This window comes from Lupinus angustifolius, chromosome LG02 (assembly GCF_001865875.1).
Source record: "Lupinus angustifolius cultivar Tanjil chromosome LG02, LupAngTanjil_v1.0, whole genome shotgun sequence".
Classification (NCBI taxonomy): domain Eukaryota; kingdom Viridiplantae; phylum Streptophyta; class Magnoliopsida; order Fabales; family Fabaceae; genus Lupinus; species Lupinus angustifolius.
This window is the reverse complement of record NC_032010.1, coordinates 3,275,028-3,293,848: the sequence shown is the minus strand read 5'-3', so window position 1 is coordinate 3,293,848 and position 18,821 is coordinate 3,275,028. Positions and strand designations below refer to the sequence as shown.

The 18,821-nt window shown below is 33.7% G+C and overlaps 2 protein-coding genes across 9 annotated transcripts; both read left to right on the top strand.

Moving 5' to 3' along the window:
* On the top strand, positions 444-6,109 carry LOC109333055 (G-box-binding factor 3-like). 4 transcript variants are annotated; one of them, XM_019568307.1, is made up of 13 exons: positions 444-734; positions 1,927-1,997; positions 2,092-2,145; positions 2,885-2,980; positions 3,115-3,195; positions 3,428-3,469; positions 3,719-3,879; positions 3,997-4,045; positions 4,180-4,228; positions 4,591-4,787; positions 4,954-5,031; positions 5,156-5,281; positions 5,554-6,109. In XM_019568307.1, the coding sequence occupies exons 2-13, from the start codon at positions 1,935-1,937 to the stop codon at positions 5,743-5,745; spliced, it is 1,188 nt and encodes a 395-aa protein (XP_019423852.1). In that variant the 5' UTR covers positions 444-734; positions 1,927-1,934; the 3' UTR covers positions 5,746-6,109. The 4 variants fall into 4 exon arrangements, with proteins under 4 accessions (XP_019423852.1, XP_019423845.1, XP_019423870.1 ...); XM_019568300.1 differs by having other exon boundaries at positions 1,861-1,997; XM_019568325.1 differs by lacking the exons at positions 444-734; positions 5,554-6,109 and adding an exon at positions 5,370-5,543 and having other exon boundaries at positions 766-1,997; positions 5,156-5,332.
* LOC109333027 (putative glucose-6-phosphate 1-epimerase) lies at positions 13,181-18,069 on the top strand. Of its 5 annotated transcripts, none has more exons than XM_019568265.1 (9): positions 13,181-13,431; positions 14,236-14,458; positions 14,647-14,721; positions 15,350-15,406; positions 15,494-15,657; positions 15,820-15,954; positions 16,543-16,645; positions 16,810-16,909; positions 17,604-18,069. In XM_019568265.1, the coding sequence occupies exons 2-9, from the start codon at positions 14,339-14,341 to the stop codon at positions 17,795-17,797; spliced, it is 948 nt and encodes a 315-aa protein (XP_019423810.1). In that variant the 5' UTR covers positions 13,181-13,431; positions 14,236-14,338; the 3' UTR covers positions 17,798-18,069. The 5 variants fall into 5 exon arrangements, with proteins under 5 accessions (XP_019423810.1, XP_019423833.1, XP_019423801.1 ...); XM_019568288.1 differs by having other exon boundaries at positions 14,231-14,458; positions 15,362-15,406; XM_019568256.1 differs by having other exon boundaries at positions 14,231-14,458.

Sequence of the window (18,821 nt, the reverse complement as noted above, 5' to 3'; positions counted from 1 at the left end):
ATCATATAAATTGTGGATCTCATTCTACTAATGCATGTTTTTTCCCTCTCCCGCGATCTCATATTTAACGATTTGGTACAATAAGACTCACAATTTTTATGATTTATTAAACTATGATTAACTATCTCTGTTGAGGTTATCTTCAATAAGTTTTTCTCTCATCATTAACTCCCATTAATTAATGAATCCAAATCTCAAAGACCACGTAAGGGTAAGGGACATGAGGTGTATGGAAGCTGGAACCCCCAAACACAACACGCGTTAATGAATCATACGACGAATACGTGTACGGTTGCGATGACGTTGAAATAAACAAATCGGCCAGCTCAACAATCCACATCGTATGTACGACGTACGTATACGCCATACCTATACATACGACACGTGTACGGTGACGTGGACTTCGCCTCTTTTTTCTTTTTCTCTTCTCTCATTCATTCATTCTTCTCCTTCACCACTCTCATTTTTTTCCTTCTTCTGTCATACAAAAAAAACGTTTTTTCCCCTCGTTTTATTGAGAGAGAGAAAGTAGTTAGATATGGAGATTAAATAAAATGATGCCCAAGTGAAATTTTCTTCAAAAACCTTCACTTTTTGTCCTGAATTTGAGGTTGCTTGAAGAAGCTACGTGGATTGGTTTTGTTTCTATGTTGTATTTTTCCATCGGGATACTTTTTTAAATAAAAAAAATTAAGAAATTTGGTTCGTGAAGAGAAGAATTGGGTATCTATTCGGTACGTGGAATTTAAATTCTGTTACTTTGTTGGTTGGAGTTTTGGGAATTTTTTGTTTTTTGAAGACTTTTTCAGATTTTGTTTTTCAGAAATTTGATTTTTTTTGTTGGAAATGACTTAAGTGAGTGCATTTTAATGTAGGCAAGTTTGAAGCTTTGGGAAATGGAACAAATTATGTAGCTTTCAGTTAATTTTTGTTGTTAATGCCAAAAAAATTGCAGGAAGTTGTAGTTCTATATTTCTAGCTAAAAAAATAAGAGTTTATAATTGGATAATCTTCTGGATCTTCTTTGGTATCTGTTTTTGAAATTGTGTACTTTGTTTGTGTTGATTTGTCTTTCATTTCATATTTGGTTGTTTTACAAATTTGTATCAACTATAGCTGAAGGGGTATTGGATCAGAGTTAATACATATAAACCTCAATCTATGGTGGTTCAGGTAGCAAATTCAATAGTACTTGACCCATGTGAAAGTGTAAAATTTTGGTTTGCAAGGGTATCTTAGTCATTTACTCTCAGTGGAGCGTGTCTTGTTGGATTAGATTATGTTTATGCTGTGCTTGTTGTGTCCAACTGTCCATAGTTTTCTATAATTCTATTTGGCTTGTGGGGTTGTGAAAAGACAGAATTGTCCCTCTACCCTTGTGTTGTCTTTTACTGACTCTCTTGTTCTGTCCTTATGTTCCTTTGGATTGGATTATGCATAGTTTACCATTAATACTGCAGTCTTTATGAATTGAAATCACAAGTTCTGAAGCATGTACTCTTACTAAGTCTGAAATTATAGTTAGACTTCTGTCATTAGTATAGATTAAATCTGAAACTTGGTTCACTTTGTTAAACTCCGTTGTGAATTACTGAGTTATTACCATGATTATTCACCTAGAGACTTGTTGAATATCCTGTAAAAGGGTACCTTAGAGATAGGAAAGAGACCCATGCAGTGTTTTATTAAGAAAATTTCAATCTTTGTATGTTTTTTTGTAATTAATTTATGAGGAAATAATTATGAATTGCTGGGAATTTATGATTTTTATAGTGAAGATTATTATGTGCTTATGAGCAAGAACATCTAGGATCATATGTTGGTTTTGAATGGCATAAATCCTTGTTCCTATTAACGCAGTTGAATCATTTTCGGAGAAGTAGTAAGGATCCTTGTACAATATTTGACTTAGTGTTTTCTACTCAGCGGTCGCTATGGGACACAACGAGGAAGAGAAATCCACCAAGACTGAAAAGCCTTCTTCACCCGTGACAACAGTAAGCTCACAAAAAGTGTATCTGAGTGTGAATTCATTTGTAAAAAGCTTGTGATTGTACCTTAATTATGTGTTGTACTTATCATAATGAACAGGACCAGACCAACCAGACCAATAGTCATGTCTACCCTGATTGGGCAGCTATGCAGGTCATTACCTACCTTTTGCCTTTAATTCCTTTGTCCGCTAACGATTGGAGTATTTATTTAGTTTCGTGTTAGCTAAACTTCAATTCAGATAACTGCACTTAAAATTGAAGTTGTTTAATATTTAAGCTATGCTACTATAACTCACCTTTTACTATCGATGATCATGTTAAATCCATTTCTTGATAATCATTAACTTTATTGGATTATCTGCTACTAGCTACTTTATTGTTTTGAAGATTTTTAATAACCATCCGACTTTAGTATTGATGAATCAGAGTATCCTTATTCACATCAGCAACCTTTTATTTGAAAAAACATACTCTCCATGTATTTCCCTTTTACATTTTTTGCTTGAATAAATGAACCGATTAAATACTCTCATTTTTTGTGGATTACCAACTATTTTTTTGTATATGAGTATTAAGGAAGTGCCATTCCTATGTTGCATTGTGTAACATATTCTCTGTATTATCGGAGTTACAATCAGTATTTATCCCTAGGATGAGATTTGCATTGGCTCTGGTTGCTTTCTCTTTTCGAAACTATTTATTTAGTGGCATGAATTTTAATCCACTTGGAATTGGTTCATGTCATTCAGTAGTAGCTGTTACCTCGTGAAGAAAAAAAGGACTTTTTTGGAATTTAGCTTAATATTCTATTTGTCGCAAGTTTTTAAGCACAATTGCCTGCTAGAAAATGCGTACGCTTATGGTGATGTTGTCTGTCTGTTATATTTCAGGCATATTATGGACCAAGAGTTGCTCTTCCACCATACTACAACTCAGCAGTGGCTTCTGGCCACACTCCTCACCCATATATGTGGGCCCCACCACAGGTAGTACTCCAGCGCGTCGCTTATTTTATTCTACCACTACCATTTTATGTTTTTTTGTTTGTTTTGGATATCTTTTGGGGGTATTATCCTAGATGAAACGGATGAGTAACTCGGCAACTTATTATTTGTTCCAGCCTATGATGCCACCTTATGGGCCGCCATATGCAGCAATGTATCCACATGGAGGGGTTTATGCTCACCCCGGAGTTCCTATTGTTAGTTTGCATTCTTCCAATTTGTTTTTTGTTCCCCCGTTTTTCTTGTTGGATCTTATATTCATTTTCAGTTGTCATTAAATGCTCCATGCTTTGATAACTTTTATGTATCAAACTCTTCATAGCTTTTATATATTAAATGCTCCATGCTTATACACATGCTTTATTAAATATGCTTAATTGGTCAGAGTTTTGTCTCCGTGTTCTTATGATGTATATTCCTAAAACACAGGGGCCACCTTCACATGGTCAAGGAGTTCCAACTTCACCTGCTGTAAGTTTTAATTTTCTTTGAGATCAGTTCATACTCAAAGAGGGTGAGCTTGGCGGACCGATAAGGTTGCTGCCTAGTGACCATGAGGTCCATGTTCCAATCCTGGAAACAGCCTTTCCGCTTGGCAGGGGTAAGGCTGCCACATCTAACCTCCCCAGACCCCACTAAGTGGGACCCTTGTGCACCGGGCCACCCTTTTATAATCAGTTCCTGCTCAATTCCTTTATTTGAATTGGTGTAAAAATGCAGGTTGGGACCCCTTTAAGCATTGAGACAACACCAAAATTATCTGGAAATGCTGATCAGGGTTTAATGAAGAAACTGAAAGGGTTCGATGTGCTTGCAATGTCAATAGGCAATGGCTATGCTGAAAGTGCAGAACATGGATCGGAAAACAGGCTGTTACAGAGGTCTGTCAATCCGTTTGCTTTCTATATGAATATTGCCAGGAACGTACTCTTAGTTGTAGAAGGGAAAATCTGATATTCTTTATGGATAACTGGTTATTTTTATGATGATATGAACAGTGGCGACACTGGGGGTTCCAGCGATGGAAGTGACAGTAACACTTCAGGGGTGAGAAACTTGTTTGCAATTTTATTTTTTGTACTCTGTTGACCATTTGCAATTGCTCACCTATAATATATTTCTCTTTAAAATGATTTGAGAAAATCGAAACATAAAATCATATTTGCCCATCTTATGGCCAGGCTAATCAAACAAGAAGGAAACGAAGCCATGAGGGAACACCAACCACCGGTATGACTCTGTTCTTCACCAAGTGTCACATCTTGATGAACAATAGAGTTGTCCTTAGATCACAATAGTACTGTTATTGTCACTGCACACATGGTCTCCAACCAGTTTATTGAGGGTCTTATTAAGTTGAACCCTATCCGATTTTTATGCTCAGTAAGGTGGAATTTGCACATGTTTTAAGATGGGTTGTTACCTGATTTTTATGTTTATAGTATTGGTGTCCCATGCTTGCATTTACTAATAAAATATCTTTATATCCAAAATGCAATATTTATAGACAAGCATCTGAAGCTCTTAAATTTCGGAGTTAGGATATCTTCATAATTTGTGTTGATGGTTATGCTTTTACACTGTACAAACAGATGAAGACGGAAAAACTGAGATACATGTTAGTCCAGCTTCCAAAGTGGCTTTAGCTGCTAGTAAGATGATGTCGGTTGTGCCTGCCAATATTGCGGGAAAACCTGTAGTGGAGCTGACCAACCCTTCCATTGTTGGAACAAATTCCACAAGTGCTCCACGACCATATGCGGTATTGCCAGCTGAAGCTTGGGTACAGGTATGGTTAGCATATAATTCATCAGTAGCAGTTCAGATCATATATACAAAGCACATTAGGGATGCTTGTAAAAACATATAATAATGATAATAATAAATTAATAATGCAGTATCCTCATCTTTTGCTCACACCGAAACTATTCTTGTTGTGTTTTTGGATTCCTTAGAATGAGCGCGAGCTGAAACGTGAGAGGAGGAAACAATCAAACCGAGAATCTGCTAGAAGATCCAGACTAAGGAAGCAGGTATAGATGTTGCAGGTTTTTTCCAGTTTCTTTTTTATCAACCACTTGTAAAATTTTACACCTTCTGTGGTTAGACTCAAGACCGGCTTGTAACTAATGCTCATTTCGTTTCGCCCCTCTTCAGGCCGAGTCTGAAGAACTGGCGCGAAAAGTTGATGCCTTGAATGCTGAGAATGTGACACTGAAATCAGAAATGAATAAATTGGCTGAAAGTTCTGAAAAACTGAGGGTTGAAAATGCTACACTGAAGGTACTGTTCCCCATGATGTTCCTATGTATCCTATGAGTCAGTATCCTCTCCGGTACCGGAGAGGAAAGTACTCCAAAAAACCAAAGAAAAAACAGATTGCAATGACACTTATATCCTTATTTACAATAGGAGATGACACTTTCACCCTTAAAAGTAAAAACAAAAAACAGAACTTCCCTCTCCAAGTATCCGAGAGGATCTTGATTCGTATCCTATCCATTTCATATAAGGTGAATGTAATGCTGAATAATTCTTTGTTTTTTTTGACTCAGGAAAAACTTAAACATGTTCAACTTGGACAAACAGAGAACTTACTATCAAGAGTTAATGACAATTCTGGTTCTAATGAAAGAATTTCAGAGGAAGATAATGGTTTTTGTGATAAGAAAACTAACAACTCTGGCATAAAGCTGCATCAACTATTGGATGCAAGTCCTAGAGCTGATGCTGTTGCAGCTGGTTGATACATAAAAATTGTATTGGCTGAATCATGTAATTTTGGCATATTACAAGCCCAAAATTACTTGCTAACAGTTTCTCAAGAGGGATGGATCAGCTGAATTTTACTGTCTAAATCCATCAAAAACAGCACTAATTCATTCCTTTTCAGTTACTTGTTTAGGACATAAATTCTGTATTTTATATATTAGATTTGACATTAAGGGATGGCTACCTTAAGGTTTGTAAAAGTAAGAAACTTAGAGATTTTAGTTTAGAGATGGTTGTTGAACCTTTTTTATAACATTGGGTGTGTATTCACTATTGTTGTGGACCTTTCTAATGCCACATGAGAGTTATCACACTTTTTTTTGGGTTTGGTTTGTATTCTTATATCATCACAATTCCTGTTGTTGTACCTTATGAAATGCATGTTTACCTTGTAGGTGAATATTATATAAGCAGACAAGTTTGTTTATGTTTGGGAGCTGAAAAGTGATTTTGAAATATAATTTAACATTATCTTTACGTAGGGACTAGTAATCAATTTCATTAGCAAATAAAGTTTAATAGGTAATTAGAAATAAAAAATTGTTCATGGTGGCTTTGTGTGAATTAATTGTAAAATAAAACAAAGTTGCCATCATGCTACACTGTAAAAGTTTTATACTACTATTATATCATTTGTCTCATATTTAATTATTATTGATATTTCAAGAAAAATAATATAAATGAATGATGAATAATATAATAACAATATGTAAATTATTATATTGATAATGTATAAATATTATACTTAAATGTTTGAATGTATTTTCAGACATATTTATGTTGGAAAGTATTTTTACATTTAGATATGTACATGTTATGAGATTTTTCACATAAAATCCCAAATTAAAGTACAAAAAGTATATCTCATCTAATAATACCTAGGCTCATCTTCCTCCAAATAGTTCAAAGCATATCATGTATTTGCTTGTTCACTGAAATAATACTACTAGTGCTTTTTAATAAGACGAGAGATTCGTTTACACCTAATTTAAGTTATGTTAATTATATTCAATCTCATTTATCCATTTTTTAATTTCAACGGACCAAATAGGTGAAATTTAAAAGTAATATAAGATTTCTCTTTTTCTACCTTATCACCTCTTTCACTCACTCACTTAGTCTGTTGGATTTAAAAAAAGGATGAATGAAATTGATTGTAATTAGTGTAACTTAACTTGGGTGTAAACGAATCCCTCATCTTTAAACAAATTATGGATTAATATATTAAAACCTTATTGTTCCTACCCGGAAAAACTGAGTACATTGTTGTCTTCGACCATCGCGTAGAGCTACTCTAGTCCGATCAGAGTAATGCGACGCATGACAACTCAGTCACTCCGGGTTACCCCATATTTCCGAGTTAGGCCAAGAACATCAGAGTGGGCCTACGAGCTTGACTTCAAGGCCCAAATCAATGTCACGTTGGGTCTAGAACGTGGAGAGCTCGTGCGCCGCAACGACTGCCCAATCTGATCAATGGGTAGCCTACACGTCGGCTGCATTGCTCTTATAAATAAGGAAGTATTTTATTTCTAATGATGATCTACTAATCATTCATCTCTCTACTTATACTCTTCCTTTCTATCTCTCTAAATCCTTATTAACTTGAGTATTGGAGAACCTTTTTAGGTACCTCCCCCAGCATATCTACAACAACGATCAACACTAGCTACACTTCTTCATTACCAACTCACCCAACCAGTCTCAGATCATCCCGTCTACCCCATTCTTACACTATAGAACACTTATACTTATGTTATTGAAATAAAATTAAAATAGTATTTTTGTTGTCATTGTCAATGGCTCCCTACACTTCCAAAATATTAATATCCTTAAATTACGTACAAAACACTTATTAGCCTTCTCCAAAACACTTCAATATTAGTAATAATGTTAAAAATAAATTTATTATTAATGGCAATTATATATCTAATTCTAGAGAGTTAATAAGAATAAAATGTAAGATAAATATATAAATTCTTAATTAAACTAATTTTTTAATCTATTTATAATAGTATGTCCATAATAAAAATAGAAAAATAATTGAAATATTCACGATAATGTAGACAACTCTTTAAACTTCACTCTTCCTTCAATTGAGCAGTCAAAATAAAAATAAATTGATCAATTTGTCTTATGTAACAAATTTAGTTGTAGCTTTATTTTTAGCATCTGCATTTGATAAAAAAAGTACACACTAACAAAGTTATTTTCCTTAAATATAATATTAAAGATTTGATAGATATAAAAATATATTGTTGATAAATGTAAAATTCATGCATTTCAATTTGACACTTTTCCATTTTTGTATTTGGTTGTGTTCAGTTAAGTGTATCAAATAATAATCTATGCAATTAGATCATCAGCTAATTGGCTTGTCTAAAACTTCAAAACTTCTTTTTGTTAGAAATAATCCTTTAGTAATTTCCTACCCATTCTCCTAAAATAAGTAAGATAATAATAATTCTAACATAATAGACAATGACAACTTTTGTCTAATAGATACTGATAAATCACTGTCTAAATTCACACTATTAAAAATTAAACCCATTTATTAAGTTTATTATTATTGGATGGATATATCATGTTAAATATTATTGGAGAACAAAGCTACCATATTTTACACATTTTATGCATTTTAAACATTTTACATATTTGACACATGTTGAATTGTTTTTCAACATATGTTTATTAATTTGTTAGCTAGTTAGTTTACACTATAAATAAGGCTTCTCATGCCTTGATCAGTTCAATGAGAAAAATTTACAATATTCATTTTATGCTTCCACGTTATTTTCACAATATGGTATCAGAACCTTCATTATGAAGGTTCTGCACTACTTCTGTTGCGCATTCATACTTCTGGCCAAGATTTCTTGTTAGTGTGAGAAGAATATGAAGAAGATGAGTAGTTCTTCCCTCGCATGTTCCAGTGATCATGAAGGATCTTGTTACAACTGTTACAAGCATCAAACATTGGTTGCAGAAAGCAAAAGATTATGCCTGCCTAGTTACAAAGCAATCATTGCCAAGAAACTCAGAGTTCTTTACACCTTATCACATACTTCGAAGGTTAATCCAATCATAGTGTTCATCAAAGAAATCAAAGAGGTATTATTCACTTTTTGTTATATGGGTTATTATGGAAGAAGGAACTCTTGTCACATTAAGTCTTCTGTTTTTTGAACACAAGAAAATATGCTTTGGTGACTTTGAATCTAATGCTTTAGTTGATCATAATATTGAGCTAAGTGATGAAACTGTTTGACTAATGGTGCGAAGGGAGGAAGAACATTTGCCTAGAGATAATCACTTCAAGAACCCTCATGCTGGACACTTTAACTTAACTTTTAGAAAATAATCACTGTATTGGATGATGAAGGTACACACTTATTTTGGTTTTGGACCATGGAGCATTTTTTTTATCTATGAAATATTTGGATGGGTTGGACCACCAAAGTTTGTATTTGAGGCTATAATCATTCAAAAGATGGAAGTACTGATACTAAGCACATTGGGGTGGAAAATGCATTTCAACCTCTAACTTTTGGTTCACTTCATAAAGATCTTCACCAATCTTTGTGTTGGTGTAGCGGAAGCGATCGTTGTGCAGCGTTGACCACAAGCAATCAAATAAAGGACATAAGAGTAAATAGAAGAGAAGAAACAAGAGAATTTGTTAACATGGTTCAGACAATTGTGCCTACATCTCCGGGAGCGCTGAGCGGCTACCAGGATATTATTAGAAAATAAAGATTATAAACCCTAACATACCCATGGGCCCACCTGCCTATGTTGTGTTTCTATTTGGTGTTTATATATGGTGCATATTACAACAAGGAACCTGAGTCCAATATATAACATTGATATTCTACTCTATTCTAATTTTAGACAATGTAGGACTAACACAATAACATATTTCAAGCATCCCCAATAATCTCCACCTTGATTGAAATAGACGAATATGTCGCTCCTTAGGAAATCTACACATAAATCTCCATCTTAGCGAATATATGACTCCACATTGTTCAATGTCTAATTCTCTTTAACTACTCCCCTACAGCATAACATAGACCTTCCGAGTATCCTTGACGATGTTACCAAGAGCCTAGCTCTCCAATCCAAACTTGTAGTGCAACTTCTCGTACCGCCATCAAATCTAGCCACCTATTGCTAGGAAGTCTTTCGATATATTGGAATATCTACACAAAAGTTCACCAACAATCGTCCTCTTCAATACTCGGTCAAACTGAACCTTGGAGTTTCCTTAGAAAGCCTCAATCACTACTATCATTGTCTATTCCGACAATCCAAGTTCAAAAGAACTATCATACTCCACCATAGGGAGTATATCTATAACACACACCTTGCATCAATGCTAACTAATATCTATGTCACATCCTTGCATCCAAGCCAATGCCCATGTCACACTCCTGCATCTCTATCAATGCTCGTGTTACAACTTGCATCAAAGCCAATGCACATGTTATACCTTTCATCAAAGTCAGTCAGCGCCTCTGTGCTTTTGTGGATCTGCTAACAATTAACATCCTTCACTATGACATCTCAGACACGCCATTAGGATACTCCACGTCTCATCTCAAATGAAAACATTCTCTCAACATCTAGAGATATTGTCAGCACCTATCTCTAGGTCAAACTCAACACATGAGTCCCTATCTCCACCTTGATCCTAATCCAGTACATGAATTTCTGGGATTCTGGATCAACATATATATCGCCCACACCACAGTTCTGCCATGTTTCCTTCTCCTTCAACTCATCTACTCTATCTTTGCCATTACCTTTGACGCACCTTGTCTAGCCATCACGCCTTCACCCTTTTTAGCCATTATGTGACGTCTGGGTTAAGAGTCATCTACCAATTGACTCTGATACCAATTGTTGGTGCAGCGGAAGCGATCGTTGCGCAGCGTTGGCCACAAGCAATCAAATAAAAGACATAAAATAAATAGAAGAAGACACAAGAGAATTTGTTAATGGGGTTCAGCCAATTGTGCCTACGTCCTCGGGAGTGCTGAGTGGCTTCCAAGATATTATTAGAAAATAAGAATTACAAACCCTAGCACACCCATGAGTCCACCTGCCCATGAAGTGTTTCTATTTGATGCTTATATCTGGTGCACGTTACAACAAAGGACCTGAGTCCAATATATAACATTGATATTCTACTCTATTATAATTCTAGACAATGTGAGACTAACACAATAACATATTTCAAGTATCCCCAACACTTTGCAATTTTGTTTTCTCATTGCAATCAATTCAAGAAGAAGAAGAAGAAGAAGACTGAATACAACAACAACAACAAGATCAACAAAGATCAACAGCAACAACAACAAGATCAACAAGATTCACAACAAGATCAAGTGATTGAGAAAATTCAATCACGTTAGGATCGAGATTTCGACCCATTACATTGTCATGATATCAAATTGAATTATCAAGCTGGAGTCAATTGACATTTACCCCGGGGGACTATTGGAGAACAAAACTACCACATTTTACACATTTTATGCATTTTAAACATTCTACACATTTAACAATGTTGAATTGTTTGTCAAACATGTGTTTATTAATTTGTTAGCTAATTAGTTTACACTATAAATAAGGTTTTTCATACCATGATCACTTCAATGAAAAAAATTCACAATATACATTTTATGCTTCCACATTATTTTCGCAATAAATATATATCAAAATATATAACCAAAAAAATATCGAAAATATAAAACACATTAAATTAATCATTTGTCCATCCACATTAAACACTATTAAGATTTTTTTAGACATAAAACATAAAATAATTGCTATAATTGAAAGAAATGGAGAAAGGGAGAGAAGCCAATTTACTCGTGATTCTATCAAAGCATCAAGTTTTCTAAAAGCCTCAAGAGATCATAGCTTCTTGATTTAATCCAAATAAGTGAAAATCACAATTAATCTTCAAGATTCCTATGTTTGCTAAGTTTTGAAGCTTTTAATTGTTTTAACTCAAGTCCACTTTTGGATTGTGCTCATGTTTTTGTCAAAAGGCAAATTGGTAGAAAATATGTTTATTTGGAGTTCCAACAACTATTTTTGGCATATTAATCTCAACTAAATCAATAGCCATCTATTAATACTCAAGAATATGCCAATAAATGAAAGACTCATCTCCTCGCACACATATAAGTGTGATGCATTATTAATATATTTCTATACTATCAAAAAAATTTATGTAGTACAATATATTTGTGAAGTGATAGCTATGTATTGAAGAGAGAATTTAATAATGTTATACTTTCATCTTTTGTCTGAGATTCTAGTTTTCAACCTTAGACTCGAACAGTGCATACACATTTCACTTTTTCTAATAATTAATTTTCTTACGTATGGATCAAGATATAGAACACAACAACTTAAGAAGATTTGGGTTTTGTTACAGAAATATACAAAAAATTAACGTTAAGCCCATGTTATATTGGCCTTAAACATTTGCTTACTAGACATGCTTACTAGACATATCAAACAACAATCGCTACAATCTATGTTGTTTATTGATGATATATTGGTCTAATTGAAAGTTCTAAATTAAATGACAACTTAGAAAATGTGAATACAAATTTTAAAAATATATAACTTTCATATAACTTAAATATGTGGATGTAAGTTTAACGAGAGATGGAAGGCACAAACCCAATCGTAAATGTAAAAATTGGAGAAGACAATATACTACATGTTACTATAGTTAAATATCTTGAGTCAATAAGGAAATTTAGGAAAATGTAAATCATAAGTGATTTGATGAAATAATTGGGTGTTTCACATGTCTGATAAAAAGATATTAATTGAGTTCAATATTGTATAAGATTGAATGTTAAACAAAAAACTGTCAATAAGAGAATAAAATATACAATTTAGTGTTTGATGAACGAACACACTAAATAAGATATGATTGAGAAAAAATATATTATAGAAAATGAAATAGCTCACATAAGAGAAAAGATGGTAGAATGACAATCATGTACTTTGCGTATGTAGGGATGAATCAGTTACAAAATATTAGTAACGAGAATAGATTAAAGAAATGTTAGTATGATAATAATCGAAAAAGACCGAAAAAAATCTATATATAAAACAATTAGGAAAAGATAAATACTTTATTATAGGAGATATTTTATGACAAAAGATTATAGGATTGCTGATATACTTGAGATTATGTAACATGATTAAGGTTTGATTTTGTTGTATGTCTATAGTCTATACTACCATATAGATAAAATATATGTTCAAAAGTTTTGACGGTTTGTACATGTGTACATGTAAGTACATATCTGTCATAGATCTCTTCACTTGGCATATAATTTCATAAAATCAGTTTTTGCTCCTTATCATACTTTATTTTTATCTCATCTTTCATAGGAATAACAATAACAATTTTGCCACCAAACGGTTCCGCTTGTTTTCTCAAATCATTGGCTGGTTGAAAGTTTTAAACTTTCCTTAATTCCTTTGCAAGTTTTGTGTTGAATGAATGCTTCAAAGAAAAGGGTTGCTTCTCAGCATTACAGTTTTGTTGCTGTTATTGAAAACATGTTGGTTCTTGTCAATGGATGTGTGAATTTCTGAAGAACACAATGCATTGTTCTTGCTCTTTGGTAAGTGCACTTATAACTTATTGATATGTGTAGCAGTTTATTGAGTTCCATGGAGTTTTATTTTAGTTTATTGTGGTTTATTTGTTCCATAAGTTTCATTTTTTGAAGAAAAATAGATTCTATTGTTTTTTTGTTACTACCAATGCTATCTCCTTACCTATGGATAATGAATTTATCCCTTTCGGATATATGATTGTCCCTCCTAACAAGTGTCACTCCGGGAATCGAACTCTTGACCTTTTGGTCATCTAGGGGATCGAGAAGGTCTTATACCACTAGACCAACGTATTATTGGTAAATAAATTCTATTGTAGTTGTTGTAACTTGGTTTGATTTAGTTTTTTAATATAATTTTTCTATAATAGAATGGGGCGTGAGGTTAGATATACATAGTCTTACCTTTAGAAGGGGGACTGTTTATAGGATATGAACGTAACCTTCGGGTTACAAGACAAACAACCTTACCGATGTGCCAAGACTCACACTAATAATTTTTTTCAATCCGAATTAATTCCATATGTAATTTTCCTTTTTCTGGTGTGATAGTGACAAGTTTCAAGGTAAGCCTTTTATACATGTGGCAGGTAGATTGATATGCAGTTGCCAAATGTTCATTCATAGTGTAATGTTTCTGTCTTTGGCTTTCATGAAATTTAATGAATATTCTTAATCATAGTTTTTTTTTGTATATAAAGGGTTAGGGCTCCCTACTACCTAGACCTGTAAGAGTTTAGGTGAGTTAAATTGGCATTTTAGACTTTGATTTTAATTGACAAAGCTAATTCACTTCTTGTTTCAGTGTAGGTGTGGATTGAATTCCCCTTCAATCTTCGACATCAGTGTGTGTCGAATTTGAGAGGGCTATTAGGGTTTGCTTCGGCAAGTAGAGAAGTAGACGACCTAAATTATGTTGACGGGGCATAATTCTGCTTCTGTGTGGGATTTTAAAGCAGCAACTGAAATCACAAAGGACCGCAATGGAATTGATCAAGTTGTGCTTCGGAATCCACAAGGCGCTTCGGCGAGGGTGAGAACTCGTTGATCGTGGCATTTGTGCCGATTTTAACATTTGATGAAATCATTTTTTTATCATTTATAGCTTTCAAAATCAATCCATGATAGGAAAACTTGGTTCATAATGATGTTTCTTATTTAATTTTAGTATATAATTCAGGTGCTAATCATTTGTTTGATATACGTTTTTGATGAAATTAGGTAAGCTTACATGGGGCACAGGTCACTTCATGGCGGAACGAGCAGGGCCAAGAGCTTCTTTTCACAAGCAGCAAGGTGCATCTTTTACTTTTGATTGAAAGTATTTAATCTTTTTTAAGATGATATGAACTCGTTCGCCGTCTATGCTGATCGCGAAAATTCATGTCAACATTTCATCATCCTATAATTTCATATGAGACCCTTTGTAGCACCGATATATCAAAAAGGTTGTTGTACTAGTATTTTATATCTATCTTTTGTGTATATATATGTTTCAATTATTTCATGATTTTTTCTGCATCAACGTTTATGAATAGTATCCATGCTTCCTAGATAAGAACGATTGCACTTATTCGTAGCTGTATTGTGTCATATATGTGCTTCCTAGATGAGATCATTTTGTGCTAAACTGCTCTTTGATGAATATAGTGTATGAAGAGCATTGATTTGGATATGAATCAATTAATTAAGCTCTCCTTGTAATGGAATGAATTCGGCTGTTGATGACTCATTATTTTCTATCCTCATTAACCATATCAAAGCAAAATTTTAAAACTTTTTTATTTGTTTGTGAGGACCTTTTTGGTACCGTGTGGTTCGCAGATAATGGTTTTGCTGAAATATGGAATTCTAACCCATTTTACTTGTTGAAGGGGCAAGTGGTAATATGATACTCCTTTCTGTTATTTCTATATGATTGTAGACAACTTTCAAGCCTCCAAAAGCAGCACGAGGAGGAATTCCTATATGTTTCCCGCAGGTATATTCAATTACTATTTTGTATGTTCATTCTCAAAGTATTTGAAAATAAACAAGTCACATATCTTAAGCTTTCTTTGTTTCATAGTTTGGAAACTGTGGATCACTGGAGCTGCATGGATTTGTGAGAAATAGAATGTGGGTAATCGATGATAATCCTCCTCCTCTTCCCGCAAATGATTCCGACAGGAATACCTCTGTTGATCTGTTACTCAAATCTTCTGGTGGAGATATGAAGAGCTGGCCACATAGGTACGTACCTGGACGCCATAAAATTGTAACTTCTGAATTATGATTCAGTTAATGATTAATCTACTTTGGCAATTTGAAGCTGATATTTACATTTGATACTAGTTTTCCCTGTGTTAGTAAACTTCAAGCAGTAATAAGTTAACAGATGCTTAATTTTACCAGCTTTGAGTTCCGTCTTCGAGTGTCTCTCGGAACAGATGGTGATCTGAGTTTGGTATCACGAGTCAGGAATGTCAATGGGAAGCCGTTTAGTTTCTCATTCGCCTACCACACATACTTGCTAGTTTCTGACATTAGGTATATATAATTCTTTCTTATATATTCTGTCTTTGGAGTATTTGCAATGATGTGTCCACCCTCTTTTTCCTTATGCATTGCAAATGTGCCTGTTGGACCGTTTAATAAGGTTCTGACCTTAGTTTTACTTATCATTAACGATGTTTCCTTCCATTCATCTGAAACAAACACTCTCTGGATACACACACACATTACATTAGATGAATTGTATTTTGACTTCAAATTGTGGGATTTTCACATTCATCAGGTCAAAGAGGACAGTGTTTCTTCTTAGAAACTACTAAACATATATGTATGTGTGTATATATATATATATATATTGAAATTAGCATGGATACTTTATAGTTTATACATTAGATGGATTGTTCACTGAAACAGTTAGTAGTGGAATTATAAGACCTATTCAGGTCAGTTATATTGAAAAATGAGGTGAGTGATGTGTCATAGTTAAGTCCAAAGTTTTATGGAACCTCTAGAATTTGTAAGCATTTCATGTATATTGCTCTACACTTTTTCACTCTCTGATATTTTTAGATATGGATGTTTCTTTAAGATTGGTAAATAGAACTCACATTGACAACTTTATAGTGAGATAAGGATTGAAGGTCTGGAGACACTTGATTACTTGGACAACCTTTCCCAGAAACGACGAATTACAGAACAAGGAGATGCAATAACATTCGAATCTGAGGTAAGTCCTTTGGATTATATATGTTTAGAAGAGCATATACATATAGTTATAATTCCATGATGCAATTTAAGATTATTCTTATCTTGATGCAGTTTTGTCAATCACATTCAATTCACTAGACTTAAAGTTACAAGTTTTGATACTTGAGGCTTTTTTCTTTGCAGGTGGATCGAGTTTATCTTAGCTCTCCGAATGTCATTGCAGTTCTTGATCATGAGAGGAAAAGAACATTCCTTATAAGAAAGGAAGGTCTCCCTGATGTTGGTAAGCTATTTAGCTAGTAAAAGTTGTTCGGGCCAATATGATAAAAGGATCGACACTTGCACTATGGTAGTGCTTAGCACGTGGACAAAATAGGATGGAACAAGTTGGAACACAATCTTTTGTTCTGTTCTCTTTAGTCCTGACCCTTTTAGTACAAAGATGTTCCACTTTGCAATCCCATGTCATGTTTTGTTCTATTTATAATATACTCCGAACATACGATAAAACTTGTGTTCTCTTCCATCCGATTCTGATATGTTTACCAGACAAAAGTTACATTTTTCTCCGTCTTTTACAAGCTAATCTCCTGTAAAACTGATTAAGTATTTTGGTCTATCTTGGTAGCGTTCGGCATGGATGGAAGGAGATGGAATAGAATGTTCTTTTGTGTTCTCTTTATTCCCACCCCTTTTAGTGCTAAGATGTTCAACTTTTTAATCTAATTTCATGTTCCATTCTGTTTATCGAATACTTCAAACATAGGATAAAACTCGTGTTATGTTTCAGACACATCTACCAAACAAATGCCACCTATTTTTTTTGTCTATTCAAAACTATGTTGTCATGTCTTCCTTGTAATGAGAGCTAGTTCTTTCAATGACACCAACAACACTGATAAAGTTTTTTTTGTCTCCATGCATAGTTTTATTGTGATTTCCATAATAACTTTTGCAACCCTTGTGTTAATGTGCAGCTGTGTGGAATCCATGGGTGAAAAAATCGAAGGCGATGGCAGACTTCGGTGTTAATGAGTATAAACATATGGTCTGTGTTGATGGGGCAGTGATAGAGAAACCTGTGAACTTGAAGCCCGGGAAGGAGTGGACCGGGAGGCTGCATCTCTCTTTTGTGCCATCGAGCTTTTGCAGCGAACGATTGGGACTCTAGTCTTCTTTGATAAGTTGTACAAAGTCTTATTCAAGTATATGATGGATCTCAGTTAATGTTACATTACTTCAGCAATGTAGCATTAAGTTGTAGAGATGGTGGTTTTTGTTTTGGAGTATCAGGATTTCTTATAAGTAGTTATGAGAATGGCTATGAAATCTGTGTCTATTTATGAATAATTGTGGAATTTTGCTGGTTGGAGCTATGATATTGGCTTCTATATATATTATAAAAGAAAAAAGGTACAAAACTTTGTGACTTTGTGCAATGGATTATCTTTGTCTTTAAAGTTTTTGCTTAGAAATTGTGTAGGTGAGGACTTTCCTCTGTGTGTTGATTCCATAATGTTAAGTTTGAGGACTACATTAATTTTCGGAACAAAGATATGTTGTTCCAAACCCGCCAATAGAAGTATATCATGTTAATTAAATTTTTTAAATATTTATTATTGTTGTTGTTTTTTCTTCATTATCATTGGGCGAGACATGATTTAGGAACAAGGTTTGGATACCAGACCTATGTTCCTAATTTAGATTTTCTTGTTTGCTAATAATGATTGTGTGAAACAAGAGAGGAAAAAATATAATCATGTAGTAGTTTTTTTATAAGTTATTGAGTGAAACTACTATATGAGTCCATTAGTTCTATTCTCAGTTAGTTCTATAAATATTTGTTTTGATCCTACTCAATCGGTTTTTTTTCTTCACCTCTCATTTTTAATAAAAAATTACTATTTTATACTATTAAGTTCAGAATTAATAGATCTTCAAAATTCTCTATTATTATTATTACTATTATTTACGGAAGTATATCATTCAGAAAAATAAGTTGAAGTTACACAATTAACTATATAAAATAAAATTTTGAAGATTAGTTTTACAAAATAACTTCATTTGAAATTGAAACACTTAGACAAATGCATTAGAATTTAGAATCATCTACTATTGTGAGTAGAACTGTGAGATATTTACTCCATGCTAACTCGAGCTTGGAGCAAAGGTTTGAGGAAATTAATCATTGAAAG

Excerpts from the sequence above, each read along its gene's own strand:
- LOC109333055 (XM_019568307.1), top strand. The coding sequence starts at position 1,935 with ATGGGACACAACGAGGAAGAGAAATCCACCAAGACTGAAAAGCCTTCT. Across the intron at positions 3,470-3,718 it reads GAGTTCCAACTTCACCTGCT|GTTGGGACCCCTTTAAGCAT; the intron begins GTAAGTTTTAAT and ends GTAAAAATGCAG. Across the intron at positions 4,788-4,953 it reads CAGCTGAAGCTTGGGTACAG|AATGAGCGCGAGCTGAAACG; the intron begins GTATGGTTAGCA and ends TGGATTCCTTAG.
- LOC109333027 (XM_019568265.1), top strand. The coding sequence starts at position 14,339 with ATGTTGACGGGGCATAATTCTGCTTCTGTGTGGGATTTTAAAGCAGCA. Across the intron at positions 14,722-15,349 it reads TTCTTTTCACAAGCAGCAAG|ACAACTTTCAAGCCTCCAAA; the intron begins GTGCATCTTTTA and ends ATATGATTGTAG. Across the intron at positions 15,658-15,819 it reads ATGAAGAGCTGGCCACATAG|CTTTGAGTTCCGTCTTCGAG; the intron begins GTACGTACCTGG and ends TAATTTTACCAG.